The 26,025-nt window shown below is 41.0% G+C and overlaps 1 protein-coding gene across 1 annotated transcript in view; it reads right to left on the bottom strand.

The window, feature by feature from the left end:
* The window catches only part of LOC145394523 (uncharacterized), a 191,345-nt gene that overhangs the window by 45,548 nt on the left and 119,772 nt on the right, over positions 1-26,025 (bottom strand). Inside the window, exon 5 of the mRNA XM_080268363.1 lies at positions 20,623-20,750. Coding sequence (XP_080124489.1) covers positions 20,623-20,750 — 128 coding nt within the window. The remainder of the gene's footprint in view (positions 1-20,622; positions 20,751-26,025) is intronic.

Here is a 26,025-nt window from a genome sequence, read left to right as displayed (position 1 = left end):
GCCGTCGCTGAGGGAGAAGGGAAGGGAAGGGTGAGGGGGAAGGATAAGAGAAAGGAGAAAAATACGGAAAAGAGAAGAAAAAGTAATAAAGAGGGGAAGGAAAAGAGAAGGGGAGTGATACGGAAAGGAAGGAGGAGGTGAAGAACAATAAGAAGAGAGGGGTTTGGATGGGAGGGTCAGGAGAGTGAGGGACGAGTGAAAGAAAAGATGGTAAGTGAGGGACAGATAGTAGTGAGGGTGAAGAAAAGGTAGGTATGGGAGTGTAGATCAGGAATGGGGAAAGAGCAGAAATGTGGAATGATGGGAAGGTAATGGGGAAGGGAGGAGATAATGGAATACAAAGGAATGGTAAGGGCTGATATGGGGAAGGGAAGAGATAAAGGAATACAAATGGATACCAAGGGATGGCAGGGAGGGGAGGTGATGGGGAAGGGAAGAGATAGGAGGTATTAGGGAATGCGGAGGAAGCGAATGGAAATGAAAGCAATGGGGAGGTAAGGGGAAAAACAAGCAAAGAGAAAGTAAAGGAAAAAGATTAATGGAGAGGGAGTAGATGGAAATGGTGATGGATTAAATCGTAGAGTGGACAGGGGGAGAGAGAGAGGCTAGGGGAATGGAGTTGCATATAATGTGGAGGGAAATGGAGGTGAAAAAGGAGAAAAAAAAAGAATGGGAATTCATGGGAGGATGGAGGGGAAGTGCAAGCAGAATGGTGTGGAGACAAAGGGAATGGAAAGGTGATGTGAGGTGGAGGGGCGGGAGGGAAGAGAAAGACGAGCTATGGAAGAAGGATAGGGAGATGAGGGGAAGAGAGAGGTAAATTAATCGTTTACACGTAATTACTCACACCATTAAACGTGAAGCGCATTACCATAATGACAAAGACAGCGGTGTCACCAGACCTTTCCTAGCGGTTCACAATTATTATGTCGTTTACTGTATTAGCGGCAAGGGTCCTTTTTAAAGCTCACAGACAGATACAGTAGCTGGATCTGTAATCAATAAGTGATTTAACTGATATCTGACTGGCTATAAAGAAAGATGTACCGCTGAATAAAGATCCAAACTGCTGACTGGGCATAGTGGTAGACTGCTGACTGAGTACATTATGAGGTACAGTGCTAGCCAAAGAGCGGTGTACTCGTATAATGATAGAATGCTGACTCAGTACAGTGTGAGTCAGATTGCTAACCTAGACTAGAATGCTGACTACGTAGCCTATAGTAATTGCCAGACTACTAACAGTAATATAAGAGCCACAGAGATGACTGAATATAGTGAGAGACAGAATTATAGCAATATTCTGTTTCCCAATAGAAGTACTGATTATCTACAATGATGGCTGTGTTAAGAAGCACAGTGCTTTCTATAGTAAGACAGGGCTGAGTTTAGTGAGTCAGAGTGCTAACCGTAATGGGACCCAGAATGATGACTATCGTACGAATTAGAGTACTGACTAAATTGCTGTAGTGAGCCATAATTCTTGAGTAAGAGACGGCGTGCCTACTAACTATAGTGACAGCCAGAGTGTTGACTTAGTAAGAAGGTGGGAAGTAAATAAAGAGGCAGGCAAACACCACGCTGTACCTGAGACATGAGACTAAGATGCGGAAAAAAAAAACAAAAAAAAAAACGGATCCGTGTAGATCTAAGGCTGCAATTATTAAAGACTGTAACTTGTAGATATTAAAGGTTGTAACTATATCTCAAGACAAACAAGCTTCCATAGCTATTTGAATTTATCTGAAACAGTTTTTTTTTTGTTTTCATATTCTTTCACGCTATGTTTCCCTTTGGTTTGACTGTAAACTTCATCGTCACTAAAGAAGTGAGGACAATAATAAACACAAGTCCTATGAACAACTGAAGTTGAAAGAAGTTTGCAAAAAAAAAAAAAAAAATCTGAGGTTATTCCATAAGTCTGTGTGTCTCCCTTCTGTCCACCAGCCTCCAAGTTCCCTGGTGGCGGAAAAGCAAGTCCAGATGCTTCACCTGAGAGTCTACAGTAACCCTGCTTTCGATTACACCAGTACAGGAGACAGCAGCTCGACCTTCATTTTGTCCTACGTCACATCACAGACGTGCCGCACCCATGCACACTCTACGCATGAAGATCCCATTTTCGTCGCTGAACACAGAGCGGAGGAGTATAGGTAATAATTCGGGGATACGCTCGGAACAATGCATAAATGGGGTCGAATAAGGACCAAATAAATCTCCTGAAGGGAGGTGAAGGTCGCGGAATTTCCCCTCTTCAGATCCTCAGTGGTTATCTGCTTTAATGACCCTTGCGCAATCGATTTTCATAAATATGTTTTAACAAAAGAGGTTAGTACTTGGATGGGTGACCGCCTGGGAACACCAGATGCTGTTGGCATCCCTACGAGTCAAGTGGGGTTGGTGGAGGACTAGTGCCCCTCCCTGTAAAACAATTAACTCTAAGCCCTTGGCCACCCCGTTTGGGATACATGGCGTCTGGCAATGAATGAATGAATGAAAAATCTCTTGGACAGGAGCTTCCTTCAGTGGTCTAGTGCATCTAAGACTGAAGCACTTCAAAGATCCTAGTTCATCTTACAACAGTCTGTTCGATAACCAAGGGCAGGATATCATCTCCTGTGAAGGCTTATCTCGGATTCATTGACAAGACCAATGGGACATGAATTATCCCTTAGTTGTTTCTCATCTATGAGACACCAATGACCCAGTTCTTCAGGCACTCCTTCAAGTCAAATCAGCCCTCCTACAACGCCCATCATACAAGACTGGTTGAGAAAGTAATATCTCGTCGCTTTACCCAGCATAAGAGCCTTCCTACCAGCTATCCGACTCCGATAATCCTATGTCCAGAATGAAGCCGGTACTCCAGTGAAGATGCATCAGCATACCACATATCCTCTTTCATCCATAAATGCCCTCACAACACAACAGGCTTCACTCAGCACCTATCCTTAAATCATTTCTAGTTGTTATGCACATATTCCTTTTCCTGTACACAGTAAATATCAACACAGCATGACTGGTGATGGGACAATTATTTGGTGCAACCCTCACAGGCAAGATAGTCCAGCCAGTGTACATTTAAATACATATCTACAGTTTATTATATTTATCTGTCAATCAGTCAATAGGTATACTGTAGATACAGATAAACAAAATTCATTAAAATCATTTTACTTGCATCTTTCACGCGTCCACGAGTCTGTGTGCCTCTAGTGAATTATCGCACACTTTATTTTTTTCTGTTTTGTGTATGGATTTCTGTTCCCTGATCTGCACCTGTGAAGCATTTTGCACGCTGCCTGTTTCTGTCAACCCCAGAAACCTCTTCTTAATGAAAAGGTAAATGAGGATTGTTTATAACATCATCATCGCTAACCGTTGCTTCACATCTGAATAAAATCAACTTGCCCTGATAAAAATTTGCTAACAAAAAGACATCAGCATTTAGAAGTTAACCTCTCATCCCAAGAAGGATATTTTCTGTTAAATTCTTGATACCTTCGGATGCTTTTATTCACGTTATGAGAGAGTTTGAAACTGAAGGGAATTAAGTATAGTCTAAGACGAAGACATTCTGTACTAATGCTGAATAGTTTCGCTCAATATAATTAGTTGAAACAACAAGAAGGAAATAAATATGTCATACGAATAAAGTAATCAACAGTTCTTTAAAGCCTTCACATATACAGCTGTGTTACGTCATGAGTTGAATAAAAATGGCTTAACGCTAGCTAATGTAAAGTATATGGGAGGCCCCTGCACGGTCATTTTTACTGATAATAAACAATAAAATAATCATGTATTGTGACTGATTAACTACTGAAAATCTGGTGATTATTTATGACGACGTGATGACGAAGAGTTTTTCGTATAAACCTATGCTAGTGATTGCAAGCCGATGAGAGAGTAATAAATGAGGATTGTGTAGTGTGGATAGGGCAGTGCGGGATCGTGAAAGAAGGGTGGTGAAGTGCTGAGTGGTGTGGTGATGTGAAAAGCGAAGGACAGGGATGATGAAGTGTTGGGTGGTGATCTGATAGATGATTAAGTACGGGGTGGTGAAAGCTGTGAGAAACATTTGCTGAAAGGCAGGGTCCGGGAGAGAATGGGTGTTGATGGTACCAAAACCTCAGAACCCTGGCTTAAACGGAATTTCAAATGTAAGTCAAGGGTTTCAAATAAGTAGTGAATGTTTTTCAATATTACTGGACATAAACTAGACAATGAAAGTGTGGAACGTGTTCGAGAGAGCGAGCGAGCAAATCAGGCAGTTCTGAATATTGTCTTATGTGGCTCATCTTCCTCTGATTTCCTGACCTGAAAATACTAAAAAAGAACTTATTAGATTTCACCAAAAATATTCCCTCACACTTCCAAAAACCAATACTCCTCTTGTATTAATTTTAGATCTAGGGCCAAACAGAAGATATTATTTGTTTTGAAAAGTCAAAACCTGGTTGCTCTCAGCAATCGCTGGAAAACACTGCTGCTCTACTCACGCTACCTTAGACCGTTACAGCTTGCGCAGCCGGCTGTTACGCTAGTCTGCCTTATAAAATGCGTTTCCTCGATTTACGGAAAAACTATTGAGAATTACGGGTTCTCTATGAAATGAAAATAATTGAGGATTTTTTTTTTTTTTTTTTTTTTTTTTTTTTTTTGCGATTTCCAAATTGGTGTCTATCTTTCTTGTAACTTCAGAATTGGCTGAGGTATCCAAAAAAGTTCGCAACTGCACTACAGAGTTGTCCGCCCGCCCCCTGCCCCTATTTCTTGCTGATGCGATAAATCTTTCACTGAGGTGCATATGTCGGGGGTCCAGACTGTGACTAAATTTGGTGTTCGAGCTCGCTTCGCTCGCTCGAACAGTAAAATCTGTCTTTCTCTTAAGCAGTCTATAGATTACTGAATACGAAATTATGATGAATAATCGCATACATTACTTTACTCTCAATAATGCTCTGCATAAAGTAGACCTATTATAATGCTGTGTTTTCAAGCACGTAAATAAATGACTATAATTAGAGTTATAATTGATAATGAAGATGATCTACCACTTCTGTGATACAGGATTATATCATACTCGGCAACTCGCCCTCTACCGTTGCGAGATTCAGGCTGCCTGTGTGTGTATCTGTCTGCCTGTTTGTGTGTGTCTTAACTTCTCTTGGGCTGTTTGGTGGATCTGAATGAAATTTGTCACGTGAGTCGGTCTGGTTATTATGAAGGTCTTTCACTGTATAAAATTTTCCAATCATGATATTTATGGGGGGGGGGGATGGTTCATTTCTCTTCACCAAATAAAAATTCTCAGAATAGTGAAAGATGGCAAATATCTTAGTACATGTTGTACAATGGAATCTCGTTTGTAATGTGATGTTTGGGGAGCATGAACCCCTCCCCCGATGATTCTTGGGGGTTCAGCTCCCTTCAAAATTAAAACGATCAGAAATAGAGGAAAGTTAGCAATTGGCTTTCAACGAAACTTCCCAGGTAGGTTCGTCTGCTTCCATGATAATCTATCTATCTATCTACTGCCAGACGCCTTAATCCCATACGGGATGGCCACAAACAAATTGCCTTCACGTCGCCCTGTCCCCCGCCATTTCACTCCCCTGCTCCCAGCTCGCACACCCCTCCCTCATATACCTCTCCACTCATCCCTCCATCTCATCCTTGGCCTCCCTCTCCCCCTCTCCTCCTCCACCTCACTCACATACACTCTCCTCGTCAGTCTCTCATTCTCCATCCTCTCCACATGGCCAAACCACCTCAGTGTGTTTCTCCTGACGCTTCCTATCACATCCACATCCACACCACAATGCTCCTTCACATGATGATTTCTTCCAGTAAATAAAAATGTCCACCATTAATTAAAGGAGGTCATTCCCCCCAAAAAAAAAATATATATATATATATAAAAGATACTAAACTGGAGGAAGACTGATACTGACTTTGTTATTTTAGTACTTTTTTTCTCTCTTTTTTTTAATGTGTCCGACTCTGGGCATAGGCTTCACAGCCTGCTATCAAGGCCCAGCAGTCCTCCTACATACCATACACCTCTACATGTCACCACTTCGGCGTTAACACCCACCGTCCATATTGAATACATGCTAGGGCTGTCTCATGCAGGACTGGTGTATTGGTATTAGCGGGGGTATTTTTACATGTCGGCGGGTCTTCTGGTAGATCAGTAATGTTAGGACTCCATATTATAATTACAAATCATAATAGATAGATAGATAAATAGATAGATAGAGAGACAGATAGAAGCAGGGAGTCAGATGATGAGAAGGTATTGTGTCTGCGTGAATCGAGCAATGCTGAACATGCTTACACACTCTTAACTCAAGGAATGCTTTATAGGCACACGACAGCGCCTAGTGACCATACACACACATACACACATACTCACACACAGGCTTCTAGAACTTTCCACTCACAAGGAACACACGTGACACAACCCCTGCTACACCAGAATTTAGGAAAGAGAGCTCAGAAGGAGACAGGCGATAGAACAGGCAGGTCAGAAGGAGAAAGGGCTTAGCAACTTAAGAGAGAGAGAGCGAGACTGGGAGACAGGGACTCTGCTCAACTCACTCGTGAGTGAGAGACTTGTCAATATTTCCAAGACAAATAAAAATAGTCCCATACTATTCTTTGCCTCTCCTGTCATTACATGACAAATGGGAAAGAAGATTATCAACTTACAAAACTACTCAAATATAATAACCGTTCGTCCACAAGTCTAATATATAGAAAACTCCACTACAAGTAACTACAAAGTCTTTTATGACATTGAAGTCTTTTATGACAGTAAAGCCTGATTTAATGAAATTCAAATCCTTAAACTGTTCCCTGTGCTGTGAAATGGCTCCTATCCTGTCATTACTACTACTACTACTACTACAACGACTCACTGAGTGTATCGTGGGATATCACCCCTTAATATATGCCACAATTGCAATCTTGTGGCTTTTACATCGGAAAAATAGGTTCTTTTATGACACAGTGATAATATTTTCTAATTCTTTCAAATCGGAATGCATATCGCAGAACTGGTGTGCAGATTGTACGAACTCTCTAAATGTACGGGAATAAACTACACATCTACTGTACTTTATTTACATCATCTGTTATGGTGTTGGGTGGGAGACGGACTGTTGTTTTATATTGTAGTTGCTCAATCCCGGCCTCCCTGGTCAGGCAGACCCGTCAATCACAAGTAAGTCAACATCTTGATGAGGTCGTCACTAGGTTCCCCAAATTGCTGATGTTGTGTCTGCGTCTAAGTGTGGCATGCGATGTGCAGTGATCCATTATGTGTGTTAGGTTTTGTGGGCCTACTCTACCAGCGGGGAACGTGTCTTATGATTCAGCCCAGGCCAGATCTAAGCTGATTAATGATGAAACTAGGTGACTGCATGATTACAACATACGTAAGTAAACTGGATCATCTTTATTAATGCATACCTATGATCGATGGATGGTGGCAGGGGACGGGGGCTTGTTATAGTGTTCTGAGTGTTGTATTGATCTGCGAGTGAGATGAGTATGTAAGCTTTTCTTCATTGCTAATGTTGGTGTGCCTAGAGACGGGATGTTGCTGAAAAGGGTCTGGTAATGTTTGTGTGGTGATATATTTATGCAGCTAGTATGTCGTGTAGCTGTACCATATATTGACAGGGACTTTGTGTGTTAGTACAGATTGCCACATACTGTACATATATGTGCCTCATACAAAAAGACATTCTCTAACAGGGAGAACTTTAGTTTCAAAGTGTAAGTGAGCTGTTGGAGAGATATTGGTGCAGCCAGCGATGGTGTGCACAGCGTTGTTCTGTATGGTCTACAAGGTGTTGTACTGGCTATTAGATAGGATGGGGACCCATGCCAGGCAGACGTAGACATCACTGATATGATATACTGTTTGTAGAGAAGGGAGAGAGTTTCTTTTTATTACACCAAGCCTGTCCCTTTACTCGCCATGAGTGTATTAAGTCTGTGGATGCACCGCCGCTCGATATTGAATGTGGTCTGTCAAGGTGAATCCAGTGTCATGTCACTTCAAAGATCTTTAAAACAAAGCCATCATAAAAACTATAAAAAAAAAAAAAAAAAAATCAATGGAAACCAATACCAGCTTCATTCACCACCTCAAAATGAAGTAAATGATCAAAGGAAGACAGAGATCGGATTTCGAGTGTCTCCTAAAAATACTTTGGCACCATTACAATAAATATCCTTAATGAAATGTTCATTTTCTGGACATGTATTCCGGCCTAAGCCCTCAACCAACATCCTAGATGGCTTCAACATGAAACAATCATCATGAAAAACAACGCTTGTAGCAATAGATACAACAGTAGCATAAGCAGAGTAGTTAATTCAGTACCTAAATACATATTTATCATTAGAATCTTTGGCACAAACAAGGGAAAAGGCGATAAAAACAAATGACTGGCCAACTTTCACTTAGGCAGACAAGCCCAGGGGAGGTGGTGGCCAAATCAATAGAGAGTTGGCCTGCATTCCTAATGAACCCAAGTTCTAATACCTCTGGGGCAGAGAACAGTTTAAGGATCTGAATTTCATTAAAGCAGACTTTAGTGATCTACCAGACGACCCGCCGACATGTAAAAATACCCCCGCTAATACCAATACACCAGTCCTCTGTGAAACAACCCTAGCATGTAATATATATATGGGCGGTGGGTGTTATCGCCGAAGTGGTGACATGTGTATGTGTGTGGACGTAAGAGGACTACTGGGCCATGGTAACGGGCTGTGAAGTCTATGCCCGGAGTCGAATACATTAAAAAAAAAAAAATGTTTTAGCAAAATATAAGTTCTTAATTCAGAATACTATTCGAATGGTGTCCCACAAGGCCCAGTACTTTCACATTACTCTTTAACTTTTTTCTTCACGACTGGTCAATCTTTACATCTTCAATGACAGTGCTGTCCTATGCTGAGGACTTTGCAATAGCTTCACAACACCCCAGAACTCAACAAGCAGTAACCCAGCTCCAACTGTACTAAGGTCACTGGAATATTGGCTCAGATGAACAGAATGACTGCCTCGCCAACCATATCCGCTATCGCCCGCTTCCCTCCAAAAAGACGTAAATCTAAAACATACCCTCAACGCTTTCTAGTTAACCAAACTCTCCCTTTGGAAAGAGAGCCAAAAAATTCTAGGACTTACAAACACATTACCTTTTCTCGGCATGCGGGTAACATCAGTGCAAAGACATTTCGTAGCACTTACAAACAGTCCATTTGAACAGCAGAAAGCATCCATGAAAACTATCTGTATTCACTTAATTAGTACAAATGAGACCTATGCTAGCCAGAGCTGGTCCCCTACCTTAACAAGCACAATATTGAACATGCTTAAAAAAGCTCAGAAGAAAGTCTTGCTTCTATTAAAACATAGCCCTAAGGCCATAGATATAGATAACTTACTTTAAGGAACTAAAATACTTTCAGTTAAGGATCACGTGACCTTGAGAGGCACGCCATTCATCGCTTCAGCCGAAGACCTATCTCATCTTTGTAAGTTCATGTTGATTCAACCTCTCCACAAAGAAAAAATGATAATAATAAAAACAGTCCGACATTACACAGAGTATCTCAACATCATCCCCAACACTCCAACTTAACAAACACAAACACAAGAAGCGGTGCCAGGGCACAGCAAACCCTTCCCCGGTAATTTTATTGCTGACGTATAAACTCAAGATATCTAGTCCAAGATGCCACATATCATATTTAGAGTAAATCGGGTGAAAACTGACGATTTTATGTCCATTTGAAATTTTAGGCCTGACCCACCTAAAATTGACCCACCAATCGCTAACTCGGGGGTGACCCCCCTGACGTTATGAGGCATGCTAAAGAATGCAGATTTGAAAGATGCACCTTTAGGGTTTGGTTTCATGTCGATTTGACGAATCTGAAAAGACTTATGACGGAAAAACGATTTTTTTTTTTTTTTTTTTTTTGCATTTTTTGGGGCCTACAGCCCGGGCTTTGGCTCAATCTGGCTAATAATTTAATCAGGTGACCAGACGGTCGTAGCCCACCATCCCTGTAATATTAGTCAAAATCGCACTATTAGTTTTCGTGTAAAGTTGTTAACAGACAGACAGACGAACAAACAAACAAACAGACAGACAATACCCGTCACCGGGTCCCTCCGGGACGGGGATGGATAATTAACACATAGCCACAATAGCTCAAAAAAAAGCTTCAACCAAATAGCATCCTTCACGAAAAATCATCAGACATATACCCCCTTGAAAACAATTCTACCCAATGATATACGAGTACACTCAAGGCCGAACTGAGTTGCTGTCATTCCCCTTTCCGTCTTCAGTACCAAAAAAAAAAATAATAATAATAATAAAATAAAATAAAATAAAAAATACAACTAACAATCAAAGCACTATGCAACCACTCACGCCACAACGCATTTCACGCACCACACTATCAACACACAGACAATCACTCAACATGAACTTGGCAAAAACCTCTGGGAGTGACGATTGAAGAGGCTGTGTACTCCAGTCTATTGTTTCATCTCTAGATGAGCCTGGGGTTCCAACAACACCAACAACTTCCATGCCAAAATTGGCCGTTGTATAATACTGTATGTGTGCAGTAACCTTGCTTGCTCATGTGTTCCATTCTTAAATTGTATTGTGTGAATTATCTAAATTCTGGCTAAGGATATTTTGTCACTTTCTACCATGACAATATACCCCCCACCATTTCCGTCTGTCTGCCAATATTTCGATGGGTAGTAAGATCCCTGAATTTCCATATGTAAATCTGCGGCAATACAGTGCTTTGGATTGGAGAAGAGCTCAGTGCTTAATTAATTTTCTCAGGAATCTTACTGTCATCATGCTCGAGATCCCTCTGGGAATATCTAGAGTATTACGGAGGATATCCTTGGCTTGACATCACTAATCCTTGATTATATTCACGTTAATGCTATCCGCAGCATGGAGGTGATTTTGAAAAATGCCATCACCAACACTCCAGAATCACGTACACAATTGGTTTCCGCTTGAATACTCCTAAATAACCTGAATGTCTTACCAAGCGTTCGTCCTTTAGCAAAAGCTTATGCCATCACCAAACTTCATAATGTGCAAAGGTACTCTAGTGAATATCTGTTTACCAGACAAAACTGGACCACTTCCACAGCTTGGATACTTAGTTGTGTTGGCTGAATTTTTATTTTGCCTAATCATTAGATAGCTGTTACATCGACTCTCCAACATACACTACAGTGTAATTGGTCATGAACGGAGCTGAAAAAGTTTTTGGATTTTTATCATGTTATAGAGAAAAAAGCGCTATATATTTCATTGCCCCAAAATGCAGTTTCGATGAGCTAACTAGTTCATGGAAATACTCGATGCCTTCTCACCCTCTGCATCCCTCCTCCACCACCAACCACCCAGCGCAGCCCACCACAGTCCACCATCCACTGCAACAATTAACTCTGAAAAATCACGGTAATAAACTGCGGTAAAGAAAAACACCAGAACTATTTTGGCTGAGCAACACAGACTCGCTTCTGGGAGACAGTTATGAGTTGCTTAGTCTAAATATATGCCAGGGAGGGAAAACCTGGATAATTTCCTCGACCACGGTGGAAACAAGGCAGGTCGGGGAATGAGGAAAGGGGAGAGTAGGAACAAAGATAGAGAGGAACATGTGAAAGGGCGAAGACTGCAAAGAGAAATGGAGGCGAGTACATGAAGACCATTGTATGTGAAATAATGGTCAGTTCACAGTATTTAACCTAGCGATGATCCAGCCAGTATCCAGTCATCCAGTGTTAGTACCGTGAGTTTCAAGTTTTACTTAAAAAACTGATAATAATGACCGAATACCTTACCTGTGTCCAGAGTGAAACTGTTTAAGAGCCATAATAATTATCATAATGGCAACAACCGCTGGGTTGGCATGGCTGAAGTTGAAAGTTTTTAAAAGTGATTTTAATAGATTATAATCAGAGAAAAATAATCAGTAACAAATCAGACTTAGTCTTTCTTAATAACAACAACAACAACAAAAACATACGTTTTATATTACTTTGTGGGGAATACTGTCCTACTACTTATCATCTCAGTTCTGTTAGTAGCGTTCAGTACAGGTAGATAAACAGTCATAACACACTGGATTGTTCAGGATTTTTTATGCCTCTCATGATTGATTTATATACCATATTGTTCCAGAGCTTGACAGTCAGTGAGGAATATCTTTATGATTTTATTAAGCCTTTTTTTTTTTTTTTTCCGTGGTCTTGTATAAATGATGAAGATTTTTTATTCGCCCTAAATTGTCACAATTTTTGCCTCACTAGAGCTAGAGAGGGACGCCTTCACGGAGTCTCACCGATATAGCTGGGTGGCTGTGATGCCCAGTTATATAAAGAAAAATACTCTTAACTCCCTCCTCTTCCCAGAAAGGAGGATGGTATACTGAAGAATGACAAGGACAAAGGAATTCTGGCATGAGAACAGTCGGTTAAAGGTCAAGGCCTCGGGGCAGTATAAAACTTCGACCTATGTGTGTCTGTGTGTGAGCAGAATAACTAAGCAGTTCTGAGCTTACATAAACCAAATGTGATGGAAGTGTTAAGGGTTAGGCAAGGGATTAAGCTATAGTTTATTTTTTTAGAACAATAGATTAAAGGTCAAGGTCATCTGTCAAGATAAACGTAACACTTCAAATATGATTTAGACCAAACTTGATGAGTTCAGCGGAAGATCAGTGTTGAATGTATTATGAGAACAAGTAGTCAATGGTCAAGGTCACTGGACTAAGTCGAAGGTCAAGAATCACCTGACGAGGACAAGTTGGACAGCTTTGGTCGTATTTGGACGAAACCTGATGGAAGCGTTGAGGGTCAGGCAGGGATGAGGTAGTTTGACTTCAAGAATAATCGGTGGACGGCGCAGGTTACGGGTCAAACCCAGATGTTTGGCCCTTAGACCGTTTGTAGGGAACGTGTGTTGCAGTTTATAAGTACTCTATTTTTTTTTTTTTTTTGGGGGGGGGCCATATTCTTTACCAAAATCATTGGATTAGAGAATATGACAGGTGGCTGAATAAAGCCATCTGGTGGTAGCATGAATATAATGCAAAATGTTGCCGTATTAAAGAAAGTCAAGAAAACTTGGCTTCATGTGGTTTGTGTCTGACCTTGTCGTCGCAAACTGAGTAGTCATCTGGCGGCGGCAAGAAACAATTACACAAGTACTATACACATTCGGAACTATATGGAGCTTGACTGGACTGAAAAAATCCTCCTTGAGCTAGTAAAGCACAATAAAGAAAACTATAGAGATCTTGATTTGTGAAATACATTGCGTCATAAAGTTCTCGACGTGTGACTGGTTGATGCTCCCGCATGAAATTTTAAACAAAGATAAAATCAAAACACATGTTGCTGTTATTGTTGATGACGATGTTGTTGTTGATATTGTTGTTGCTTTAGCCCAGTCTCTTTGGCCGAGCAGACCCATCGACCATAGATAACCAATTGCTTGTGTGGAGCCGCCCTACAGGTGCAATGCACAATGCACATCATATAGGGTGCCGGCGCTCCCTGCTGTTAGGCAGCTCGTCACCAGGGTCGGCCCAGGGTCCTTCTCTATGGCGAGGTGCAAGCAAAGATGATGAGGATTGACTCACGGGTAGACACGGCAGCTGCTAAGCTCCATCCAGGGTGCACAGCGCTCCTGCGTGTAGGCTCCTCGTCAGTGCTAACTCAAGATGATTTTATTCAGGGTATGAGATACTTTTTGAACTCCTAACACTTTCATGCCTCTATGAATCAGGCCCAGCAAATAATATAATCGCTTGGAAGTAGCTGGAATAAAGTAAGACAAGGCGAGAAAATGTTCGGTTAACATAAGCTAAATAATATTAACTAATGGCATCAGGAATAAGAACCATGCGGGGACAAAAGGTAAGACAATATACGTAAATTTTGTATGGTAGTTTCTCGTCCCTTGCTTCGGTCCAACTTGCATTCATTCTCATTATTTCCGACTCTTCTCTCGTCCCTCTCCGCTTCTATTTTCCTTCCCTTCTTTTTTTACCTTTTCGCACCCAGACTTAATAGGCGATTATCATCACTATTCCTTCCATTTTTTACGTGGCTGTTACGGTAATGTATTTCATCAGATTGATGCATGTATAAACTAAGAAGGAGCACTCAGAGAGTGCAACACCTGCATCCATGGTCTGACACCCGATCATTTAATTTTGCCCTGTGACCATGACACTCGACTCATTACTCTCACAATCGATTTGTTTCACTTTCCTTACTCGTAATCCTTCCACCAATCTGGTCCATAATACATAAGCGCTGTTGGAGTTAACCTCATCCTCTTGGTCTTGATTTTTTGCTCTTCAATGTGGCCTTTATCTTTGACAATTTGTTCTCAAAATTCAATCTCTTTATCACTGCCAAGCCCTGAACACTTCTACAATGCTTACTCATAATCGAAAAAAAAAAAGACTAAACTGACCTTTCCGCGCGACCTTGCCCTTTAGTTATTGTTCTAAAAATATAGGAAACCTCCTTAGCTGATCCCCAACCCTTCCACCAAGTTGGGCGAAATCAAACCAAAATTGTCTTAGAGTTTGAATCATCCACAGACACACGGGTCAAAATTTGATCTTGTCATATGACCTGACATTTTGACTGATTGTACTCAAAATCGAACTGCCTCGTTCCCGCTTTACCTTTATACATTCCACCGAGATTAGCAGGGATAAAATAAAACTATAAATTTTAATCTTGCATTGTCCTACACTTGTCCCCTTTTGTTCCAAGAACTTAAAAATGTAATAAACCCTTTGGCTTTCCCTCTACCTCGCCATTAAATTTGGTTATAATCAGATTAAAACTGGTTCAGTTGTTTTGTTCACACACACACACACACACACACACACACACACACACACACACACACACACACACACACACACACACACCGCTCGCTGATGCAGTGGTAACGTTCTCGCTTGCCAACTGGTGGACGGGAATTCGCGCCTCGCTCAGGTTGCGAAAAGTTTCACTGACGAAGTGGGTGGTTACTGTCCCCCTTGAGCAAGGGGACGGGTGTGTGCGTGTGTGAAGGTCACAGCCTTGCCCTTAGATCGGACAATATGAGCTTTCAGCTCCCTCCCGTGAGGGTAAAAGCTGACGATCACGACCATCAAGTGATCCTGACCGACCCGGTGACCCGGTGAATTACACACACAGTGGCAAAAGCAACTGTTAGTGGCATGTAGCTTTCACATTCAGTCACTTACAAGGAGGGTGAGTAATAGGGATAAGATGGAAAGCTTTGGGCAATACTGGTATATCCCTGAAGAATGATATGCATCTGGGTATAAAACGAAATAGAATATGGTTAGTGGCCTTTCTAACATTATTCACTGACCTGTTTGGGACGTGAATTATGAAAATTTATGGGGAAAAAATGTAAAAAGCAAAATTTTGGATATCACAGGAGCATTTAACAGAACATGGCAGTATATTTAACATTTTCTTTTTTAATACGAGAACAGAGGAAGGAAAAACAAATGAATAAAAAAGAATAATCCATACACCAGATTACTGGTGTCCTCTGTTCATAAAATATCTGTAACAGTTAGACTTGAACAGCTGTAAGTCGAAGTTTGGAGGCAAACAACTCTGGGGAAGCGGGTTCCAGAGAGATGCAATTCGGGGAATGAAAAAATTCTGATAGGCAGAAGTTCTGCAATATGGCTGAGTGACATTCCAGTCATGAGCGTTACCAAGTGCCCGTGTAGTATGGGGGAAGGCATGGAGAGGTGGCACCATGGACGCAATTTCGTCTGAGCATTTGCCATAAAAATTTCTGTAAAATAATGCAAGGGAGGCAACATTCCTTCTTACTTGTAGGGGAGGCAGTTTATTTGTAATGGCAGGGTTGTTAATAATTCTAACAGCTTTGTTCTGAATTTTGTCTAGTTGTTTTAATACAACCTCTCCACATCCATTCCACAAAGGTGAGCAATTTTCAAGCTGAGAGTGCACATGACTCTTATGAATTATAGCTAATCGCTCGTCAGTGAAGAAGTTACGGACTCTGTACAATAATCCAAGTTACTTTGAGACGGTTTTAGCAAGTGATCTAACATGAGAAGTCCAGGTGAGGGCATTGTTAAGTGAGACGCCGAGAATTTCAATACTTTTGGAGATGGAAATATTAGTATCTATCTATCTATCTATCTATTGCCAGACGCCTCAGTCCCGTTTGGGGTGGCCACAAACAAATCGCCTCCAAGTCGCCCTGTCCCTCTCCATTTCACTGCCCTGCTCCCAACTCACACCTCCCTTTCTCATATACCTCTCCACCCCATCCCTCCATCTCATCCTCGGCCTCCCCCTCCCTCTTCCCCCCTCCACCTCACTCACATACACTCTCTTCGTCAGTCTTTCACCCTCCATCCTCTCCACATGGCCAAACCACCTCAGTGTGTTCCTCATAAAGCTTCTTATCACATCCACATCCACACCACAACGCTCTTTTATATCCTAATTCGTCAGCCTGTCTCTCCATGTGACTCCACAGGCTCCTCTTAAATAACTCATTTCCACTGCTCTCACTCTTGACGTGTCCTTCCAACAACGTCCAAGCTTCACTTCCATATGTTGGAGTTGGTATCACAATACTATCATGTAGTAACTTTTTCACTTCCATGCTCACCGCCCTGTTTCTTATCACTGCTTTCAAGGAACCAGCAACCTTTCTTCCCTGCTGCACCCTTTCAAGCACTTCACCCTCCAAACCTCCATCCTTACTCATCACACTCCCCAAGTACTTAAACGTACTCACATTTTCCAATTCCTCACCATCCAACCTCGCTGTACATTCACTGACTTCACCTCTCTGAAAGACCATCACTTTACTCTTCCCTACATTCAACTTTAGATTCCGTTTCTTACACACTCTCCCAAACTCATCCACCAAGCCTTGCAGCTCCCCTTCGTCTTCACTCAGCAACACAGTATCATCTGCAAACAACAGTACAGGGAGTTTCCAAACACTATCCTCTCTCACCAGGGCCACTCCAACATCCACAACCCTACCTTGTACCTCTTTTATTACCTCATCCATGTACAGATTGAACAACCATGGAGACATGACACATCTCTGTTTCAACCCAACCTTCAAAGAGAAAAATTCACTTAGTTCACCATCCACACGCACTGCAGCCTTCGCACCATCGTACATACTCTTCACAGCATTCAACAACTTCCCATCTACTCCATATATTCTTAACACTTTCCACAATCCTTGTCTATCCACCCTGTCATATGCTTTCTCCAAATCCATGAAAGCCGCATACAACTTCTTTCCCTTCTCTAGAAACTTTTCCACTAAAGATCTAAGAATGAATATCTGATCTACACAACCTCTTCCCTTCCTAAAGCCTCCCTGTTCTTCTCCAACTAATTTCTTTGTTCTTTCTCTAACTCTGTCAATAAGTATCCTACCATACACTTTTCCTAATATACTAAGAAGACAAATGTCCCTATGATTACCACACACTTCTTTTTCCCCTTTTCCTTTGTACAAGGGAATAATTATACCTGACTTCCAATCCTCCGGGACTTTACCTTCTTCCCAGGCCAATCTGCACATCTTCCACATCCATTCTAGTACTATTTCTTCCCCATGCTTCAGCATTTCACCACAAAATCCATCAATTCCTGGGGCTTACCCCGATTTAACTTTCTTCATTGCTTCCACAACTTCTATCCTACTGATTTCTTCCTGTCTTCTCACCTCCTTCCTTCTCCCAGCCATTTCCCAGCCACTTATATTCGCATCCATCCTCTATGTTCAACAATTCCTTAAAGTGTTCTCTCCATCTGCTCAGTTTTTCTCCCTTCTCCACTAGTAATCTACCATTTTTATCTTTCACTCCCCTGCTAACTTCACTTCCACCCTGTCTTACTCTTTTCACCTCTTTCCAGAACATTTTCTTACAGTCCCTCCATTTTATACAAATCTGGCAATATCTGCTTATTAGTAAATTGTATATATTTAGTTTTACTAGCATTAAATGAGACAAGGTTGTTTTGTCCCCATGCACTGATCGTAGATAGGTCTTGATTTATGGAGATGGCTGTAGTGAGTTGAGAGGTAGAGATATTAGACTTTGTAAATGGGTGTCTGAGTGTGAATGAACTATGTAGTGTTGAGTCATCTGCATATGAGTGGATGGGATTGTGGGTGACAAATAAGAGATCATTAATATGAACCAGGAACAGGGTTGGCGCCAGAACTGATCCCTGCGGCACTCCAGCGTTAATTGAGTGGAAATTGGAATATACATCATCTACTATTACTCTCATTTTCCTGTCACTGAGATATGGGAGAGAAAGGCGTTAGTCCATAGCAAGGGAGTTTGGACAGCAGGAAACGATGCCAAATTCTGCCAAAACCATAAAGTGTAAAAGTGTGTGGGCACTTTTACAATTTTCGTCCAACGGAGAACAACAGGACAAACTGGGTAACACAGATGAAACTACGAGATGGCGAAGAGGAAAAGTTTGAGAGGGATGATAACTGAGAGATATGTATTCTTCAGTTACACTGATTTTTAGAGGAACATGATAATATCCAAATAAGTCTGTTGCAGAAATATTGGAGGAGGCATTAATCTTAACTTACAATGGACTGACATCTGTTACTGATTAATACGAAGAGATGTAGCGTTATTTGCTTTATATTCAGCAGTTTCGTCTCTGTATCCTGAACGACCAGAGATAACTTTCATAATATTTACCAGTTCACTCTCTATATCTTGGACGGTGAGAGATAATTTTATTTCCTTAATATTCATCGGTTTACTCTTTATATCTTGAGCGATGAGAGACAAAATTATTTCCTTAATATTCAGCGGCTCAGTTTCTATACCCTGGTCAACGATAAATAAAGTAATTTCCTTAACATTAGGCCTAAGCAGTTCCACCGAACACCTTCTCTCACATTGTCACCATACCATTCTCACACCGCTGTCTCTTCGTAATTTCATCACATCACTCTCTTCTTTACCAGATTCGTACCAGCTTCCTCTGCTGTATCTTCTCATCAAGCTTCCTACCTCCACCTCCACTTCACCCTTCTTATCTTAATAACTCCTTGACACAAGTTTCCTACATTATCTCTCTCATACCACGCTCCCTCCGTACTTACTGACGTCAACTCTTTACCCTCATCTTACCTTCTCTCTTTGTAGTTATTACTCTCTACCCTCCGTACCTCTTACGATGCATTTAAATTTTTGCCATCCTCACATTATCGTTTCTCTGTCTTCCTCTCACACCGTCCGCTTCCTCGCTTTTCCTCTCCTTTCCACTCGCCTCTTCCCATGTCTTCCATGTCCCTCTCCTTACTCTCCCCACCTACTATTCTCTCTCCAACTCCCTCTCCCTCCCCCTCTCCACAATCCTTTCTCCTTTTCTAGTCCAATTCTCTACCCTCTCTCCACTCTCCTCATACGTCCTAGTTCATATTTCCCCACAGCAGTCCTGGACCCTCTCCCTCATGCTCTCACATACCCTCCAGCTCCCTTCCGCCTTACTCTCCCATCCTTTTCCTTCCTAATTTCTCATTCCCGCTCTTCCAGTTTCTTTAGTCACTTTGCCCTCTCCACTTTTCTAATCATACTACTTCCTTCCTCCCCATCTCTTCCTCCCTCACCCCACCTCCTTTCACCAGTCTCTCTTTCCTCGCTTTCTCCTCTCCCTTTCCCTCTCCTCCTCTTCTTTCATCCCAGTCCATGTTATCTCTTCCACAGCAGCCCTGCCCCCGCCACACCCTCACAAGCCAACGTGGTGTTAGTGAGGATCATGAACTTCATAAACTAACTTAAAGGCCCCACGGCTTGTGCTGAAAGTGGCTTGAGGATTCAGGGAGGAAATCGAGAGACTGGCTGGGAAACCTGGAATCAAAGGTGAAAGGTTCTCTTGGAGGGAAAGAAGAAAGAAGGAAAGAAAAAAAAAGCAGGAATGAAGGGAGGAAGATATGCGAAGAGAATATACTAGAGAGAAAAAAAGGAAAAGACTGGGAAGTGATAGAGAAAAAAAAAACAATAGATAGTGGAAAAAATCGTAATAAGTAGAAGAAGATGGAAGAAAAATCTAGGAAGAGGAAGAGAAAAGGAAAGATAGAGGGAAGCTAAACATCGAGAGAGGGAAGAACTGTAGCTACGCTGGAATGAAGAAAAACAAGGATGGAGGAAGGGAGAAGGAAACCGCGAGAGGGAGGAAGATTATAGCATAGAAAGAACGAAGATAAACAGAGAATGAGGGAGGGAGAAAAAGACAGGGAAAAAGAGGAGAGGGAAGGAGCAATTATTCGAGAAGGAAAGAAGGGAGAGAGGAAAAATACAGAGAGATGGAAGGAACGAGTATTAAGAGAGAAGTTTTATTATTAGTGATCCTTGGAACAAACAAGTTCATTAAAAATGTTTGGTTGTTTACTGATAGTGCGTGATGTGAAAACCTGGTAAGCTGTGTACGGTGGTGTCACTGACCTGGTGCTGGTTCTTGTACCATGTTGGGTGTGCTGGGGGTGGGCAGCCTCTCACCTCACACACCAGCACCACCTCGGTGCCCTCACGCAGAAACACCTCACCGCCAGGATACACCCTCGCTGTGGCCTCTGTGCAGGAGGAGAGGTGGAGAAAGATGGTTTTGGAATTAATGCCGAGTGAGTATACGAGGGGAAGCAAGATCTTACCATGATGAAGTAAATGATGTAATACTGTATTTGTTGTTGCTACATCTAGACGAATTAAATTAAACTTGGAAATATTTTTGGCAATGAATGGATTTACCATGGCGCGAAAAATGTATCCTAAATTCTGAAAACAGCAGTAAAAGAAATATATGTACAAAGAAAATACCAAATGCACAAGAGGATGCCATTTTACCGGACGTTTTGCAGAATCTGGCTTCTTCAGGAATGTCCTTTAGAAGACAGCTTTAGCGAAACGTCGAATAAACTGGGTCCTTGTTTTGCATTTGGTGCTTTCTCTAAACAAAGTGTCACATCCAACGCTGGATATTCAAGCAAGAGAAATTAATATATAAGACACCAGATAAATACAGTTAGTTTCATCCTAATCTCAAGCTTCTAGTAAAATACGAAGCCTAGCAGTCAATGTCACCCCCAGGCCCCCAACTGTATTGCTGGGTAAACAGGGAGAGAAAGTGGAGACTCTTAGTTATGTGGAGGCGTGGAGTGGGCCTGGCAAGGGGAGGTGGGGGTAGCGTAATTTGGCTTCTCTTTTTAGCGCTCGGGCGTTTATAAATCTTTCTCGTTTGACTAAAATCGCCTGGCATTGCCTGTAACAGAATACTAGTGTTATTTTGACCATGGGAGTGTTATTGGCGCAGTGTAAACACCTTCAATTAACTATTACTTTCAACTGGATAAAATAGTCTGGGTTTAGCTTGGATAGAATGACTAGGTGATTAATATGTCATCAACTACCGACACTGGTAACGTACAGTATAAACAACTTCTGATGCAGTGTTTATTGTAATGATATATTAAACCCAATAAAGAGATCAAGTCGACGGTGGACGTATTGCAGGTAATGGAGAAAACAGACTGTAGTTTAAGAGACATAGTGCAGGTAATGAACATGCAATTCGCAGTTTTTGAAGGTCAATATCGGATATAAATATTAATTCACTTGAAAGTGATCAACGTTTAAAGAGTGAGTAATTACTTTATAAACCAGTGATGCGGTATCCGAAAGCAAATTAACCCTTTCGGCGTATCATACAAGAGATTCATATTTTTTCGGTTAAAACGTAGCAATATTATTACTGATCGTACTGGCTCACTACAAGCGATATGATACTGTACATGCCGTATACAGCAAATGGCACTGGTGGGAAACTAAATGGTGTAACAAGGATTGGTTAGTATGTCAGATAATGACGAAGTAAAACATTAATTATGTTAATTACTGTCAGTAATTTCACTCTAATTCAGGCTCACATTATACTGCCTAATTTCTTCCTCCGTTGTCTCAGTCCAAACGTCTCAAGCATCTTATTTTCCTCTTCTTTTTTGCTATTCATATTCACAGTACAAACGTATTTTGCCTCTTTCTTTCCTCTGCTTCAGTGTCTTCCTACAATATACCTCTCCCATATGTAACTCCTTCAGTGAGGTGATGACTACATTCATTTGTCTGGCTAACACGAGGCGATCTTATGCATCTTCGGAAATATCTCTCGCATCTAAGGGGTTAATGAAGGCTACTTAAAATCCCTCTAGTTCGAAACCTCTCTCTTTCGCTGAATAAACTGAGCTGGAAATGTATCGAAAGTATATTACTGCGTACCCATCATCATCTTATATTGTAGTTCCTTTCTACTTATAATTCATTTTCTTTAAAGCTCATACTAAACTTTGACTTTCCCATGCGTTCTTGCATCTCAGTCTTCTACTGTACATTTTTAGGCTGACTAGCTTTATGTCAAACTACATTACATTATATTCCTTTGACTTTCATATCTAAAATTGTTTCTACTATAGTAGCCGCAGCGAGAAATGAACGCTGTGGTGGGGCAGCCGGGATGACCGGGGATTCCCCCACTGTAGCCATATCCACATGTCACCGACCATAGAGGTAGGATGTCACCGACCATCGGCCACCGCTGCAGCCCCGCTCCATGATCCTTACCCTGTGTCTCTGGCTTTCTCTTTCTGTCTTGGTTTCTATAAAAACTGCTGTATTTCCGAAACTAATTATGAAATTATTATGACTTTTGTTCCACACCACCACTGAGGTAAAAATCAAGGAGAGTATTCTGTATAAAGGTTTCCCCCCCCTTGTCTGAGGGCAGGTCAGTTCTGGCAAGTGTATAATTATAGGTCAGGCGGAGGTATCGGCAAGGCCGCACTCCCCCGCTCATATGCCACATTTAGGAGGGGGGGGGAAACCTTTATACAGAAAACTCTCCTTGATTTTTACCTCAAAGGTGGTGTGGAACAAAAGTCATAATAATTTCATAATTAGTTTCGGAAATACACCAGTTTATATAGAAACCGAGAGAGAAAGAGAAAGCCAGAGACACAGGGTAAGGATCATGGAGCGGGGCTGCAGCGGTGGCCGATGGTCGGTGACATGTGGATATGGCTACAGTGGGGGAATCCCCGGTCATCCCGGCTGCCCCACCACAGCGTTCATTTCTCGCTGCGGCTACTATAGTCTTCATTACCAGCTCATTGTAATGTTTTCCTTTTTCTTCTATTTTTGCTATTGCCCGTCTGTTTTACCCAGATTAAAACAAAGATTAGAAAGATAAAAAAGGGATTAGATAACTGTATTCTTCATTAACCCCAGCAATGAAAGAGGATTTTCTTAAGGTGACTAAAACTATGAGGGTTGAGACATTAGAATGAAAAAAGACATCGTTACCAAACGGGGTAAGTCAAAATAAATGATCTGATTACCATCATGCCTCACACTACCTTTATCGTCCCTTCATGAACCACTGAATATGATTTTAAGTATGTGTAGTCAAGTCCTTTTCCTCTGCTGTGACATGTAGCTGTATTTTTATTATAAGTGTTCAACCAAGGGACTCGGCTGAAAAAATTAATTGGAAACCTCAAATATCCTTCCTTCACTTCCCATCATCATACACATCACAGCGTAATTTGCTTGTCAATACTTTCATTTATATTTTCCAGTGTAATAACGTTTGCATTCTTTCAGTTCTCCTCTCTGCATTTCAATGCGTCGTGTTCTCCTTTGAACAGGAGAACTGCAAATTTTCTTTACAAAATACTTTGCAAAATATACTTGAATATTCTCTTGTATGTTATTTTCAGAATATTTCAAGCTACTGAGCTACAGTTTGCATCATTGCTTGGAAGAAGATATTAAGGCATAAAACAAGAATGGATTGCCGTGAAGCATGTGCTCTTTAACTAGCTTGGGTATGACACAGCAGCTCCTCCAGAATACGCTATTTTACTTCACTATATTGCAATGTCCAGTTGACCCTCGTGTGGTGTGGTGCGGTTGAGGATCTGTTCCTTCCCCCCTGGTGGCTAAGATACGAGTAAACGTGTGTGTGTGTGTGTGTTCTTACCTAATTGTTCTTACCTAATTGTATCTTTACAGGAATGAGTCAAGCTCGTACTGTCCCGGGTCTTAAACAATATTTATCGTACATATCCTTAAATTTGTGAATTGTTTTGGCACACACTATTTCATTCGGTAGTGCATTCCATTGATCAATTGCTCTGTTTGGGAAACTGAATTTCCTTACGTCTTTATCACCTCTCTTCTTATGCAGTTTTTTGCAGTGTCCTCTTGCTGATGCTTCCCCATATGTTAAGTAATCATTTATGTCTATTTTCTTCTTCCCTGATATGCATTTATATAGCATTATCATGTCACCTCTTTTCTTTCTATCCTGTAGTGTTGGTAGATTCAGTTTATTTAGTCTTTCTTCGTAGCTTAGGTCCCTTAAGCTTGGTATCCATCTTATTGCGGCCCTTTGACCTTTTTCAGTCTTGTCTATGTGTTTTTTGAGATGAGGACTCCAGACTACTGATGCATACTCCAGGGTTGGTCTAATGAACGATGTTATTATCCTTCTTAGCATGTCTTCATTTATGTATGTGAATGCTATTCTCATATTTGCAAGCAGTGTATTCATGTTCCGTACCTTCTCGCTGATGTGGTCAGCCGAAGATAGTCTGTTATTGATAATCACACCTAGGTCCTTCTCTCTTTCTGATGTGTATAGGGTTTTATTTCCTAACATATAATCCCAATCAGGTCTTTTTTCCACTTTTACCAAACTTGATTACATGACACTTGTCCACATTGAATTCCATTTGCCATGTATTACTCCATTCATGAAGTTTATTTAATTCTTCTTGTAGCTCTTTACAAGAGTTTGTGTTAGTAATTCTCCTTTGTATTTTTGCATCATCTGCAAACATATTCAGATAGCTTTCATTTCCAGTGTTACTGTTTATATCATTTATATACACTAAAAACATGATTGGTGCCAGCACTGAACCCTATGGTACTCCATTAGTCACTTCTTTCCATGATGAGTAGTTTCCCCTTAGTACTGTTCTCATTTCTCTTTTTATGAGAAAATCTTGCATCCAACAAAACAGTTTGCCTCGAATTTCTCCTTGATGGTACAGTTTCCATAAAAGTCTTTGGTGTGGTACTGTGTCAAATGCTTTCTTGAAATCTAAATAGATACTGTCCACCCATCCTTCTCTTTCCTGTGTTGTGTTTGTTACTCTGTCACAGCAGCTCAACAGATTAATAACACATGATTTTCCTTTTCTGAAACCAAATTGTCTTTCTGTTATCATACTGTGTTCTTCTAGATGATTTACCCAAGCTTTTCGTATAAGCTTTTCTAATACCTTGCTTACAACACTGGTCAGTGATATTGGTCGGAAGTTGAGTGGATTTTGTCTATTTTCCTTCTTGAATATGGGGACAATATTTGCTTTCTTCCAAACATCAGGTAGTTTACCTTGACTCAAGGATTTCTTGAAAATTAAAAATAATGGTTTACTTAACTCCTTTGCACATTCTCGTAGTACCCAACATGAAATTTCATAAGGACCACTTGCTTTTCCCCTGTCTAATTTACTTAACTTCTCCTGTATTACTTTTTCTGATATTTGTATATCTGGTAGTATGTGTGGACATGCATGTTGCACATAGTCCCTCTCAAAATTTTTTTCTTCTGTAAAAACTAATTGGAAATTCTTATTTAGCGCTTCACAAATATCTTTCTCTTGTGTATAGGTGATTCCCTCGTCCGTAATGGATTGTATTAAATCTTTTACTTTGGTTTTGCTTCTGATGTAGCTGTAAAATAGCTTTGGTTGATCACTACTTTTATTTATTATATCCTCCTCAAACTGT

This window comes from Coenobita brevimanus, chromosome 27 (genome assembly GCF_032717465.1).
Source record: "Coenobita brevimanus isolate Jiangsu-jjx chromosome 27, ASM3271746v2, whole genome shotgun sequence".
NCBI lineage: Eukaryota > Metazoa > Arthropoda > Malacostraca > Decapoda > Coenobitidae > Coenobita > Coenobita brevimanus.
Note: the sequence above shows the minus strand (reverse complement) of the source record. Positions and strands in the feature narration are given on the sequence as shown.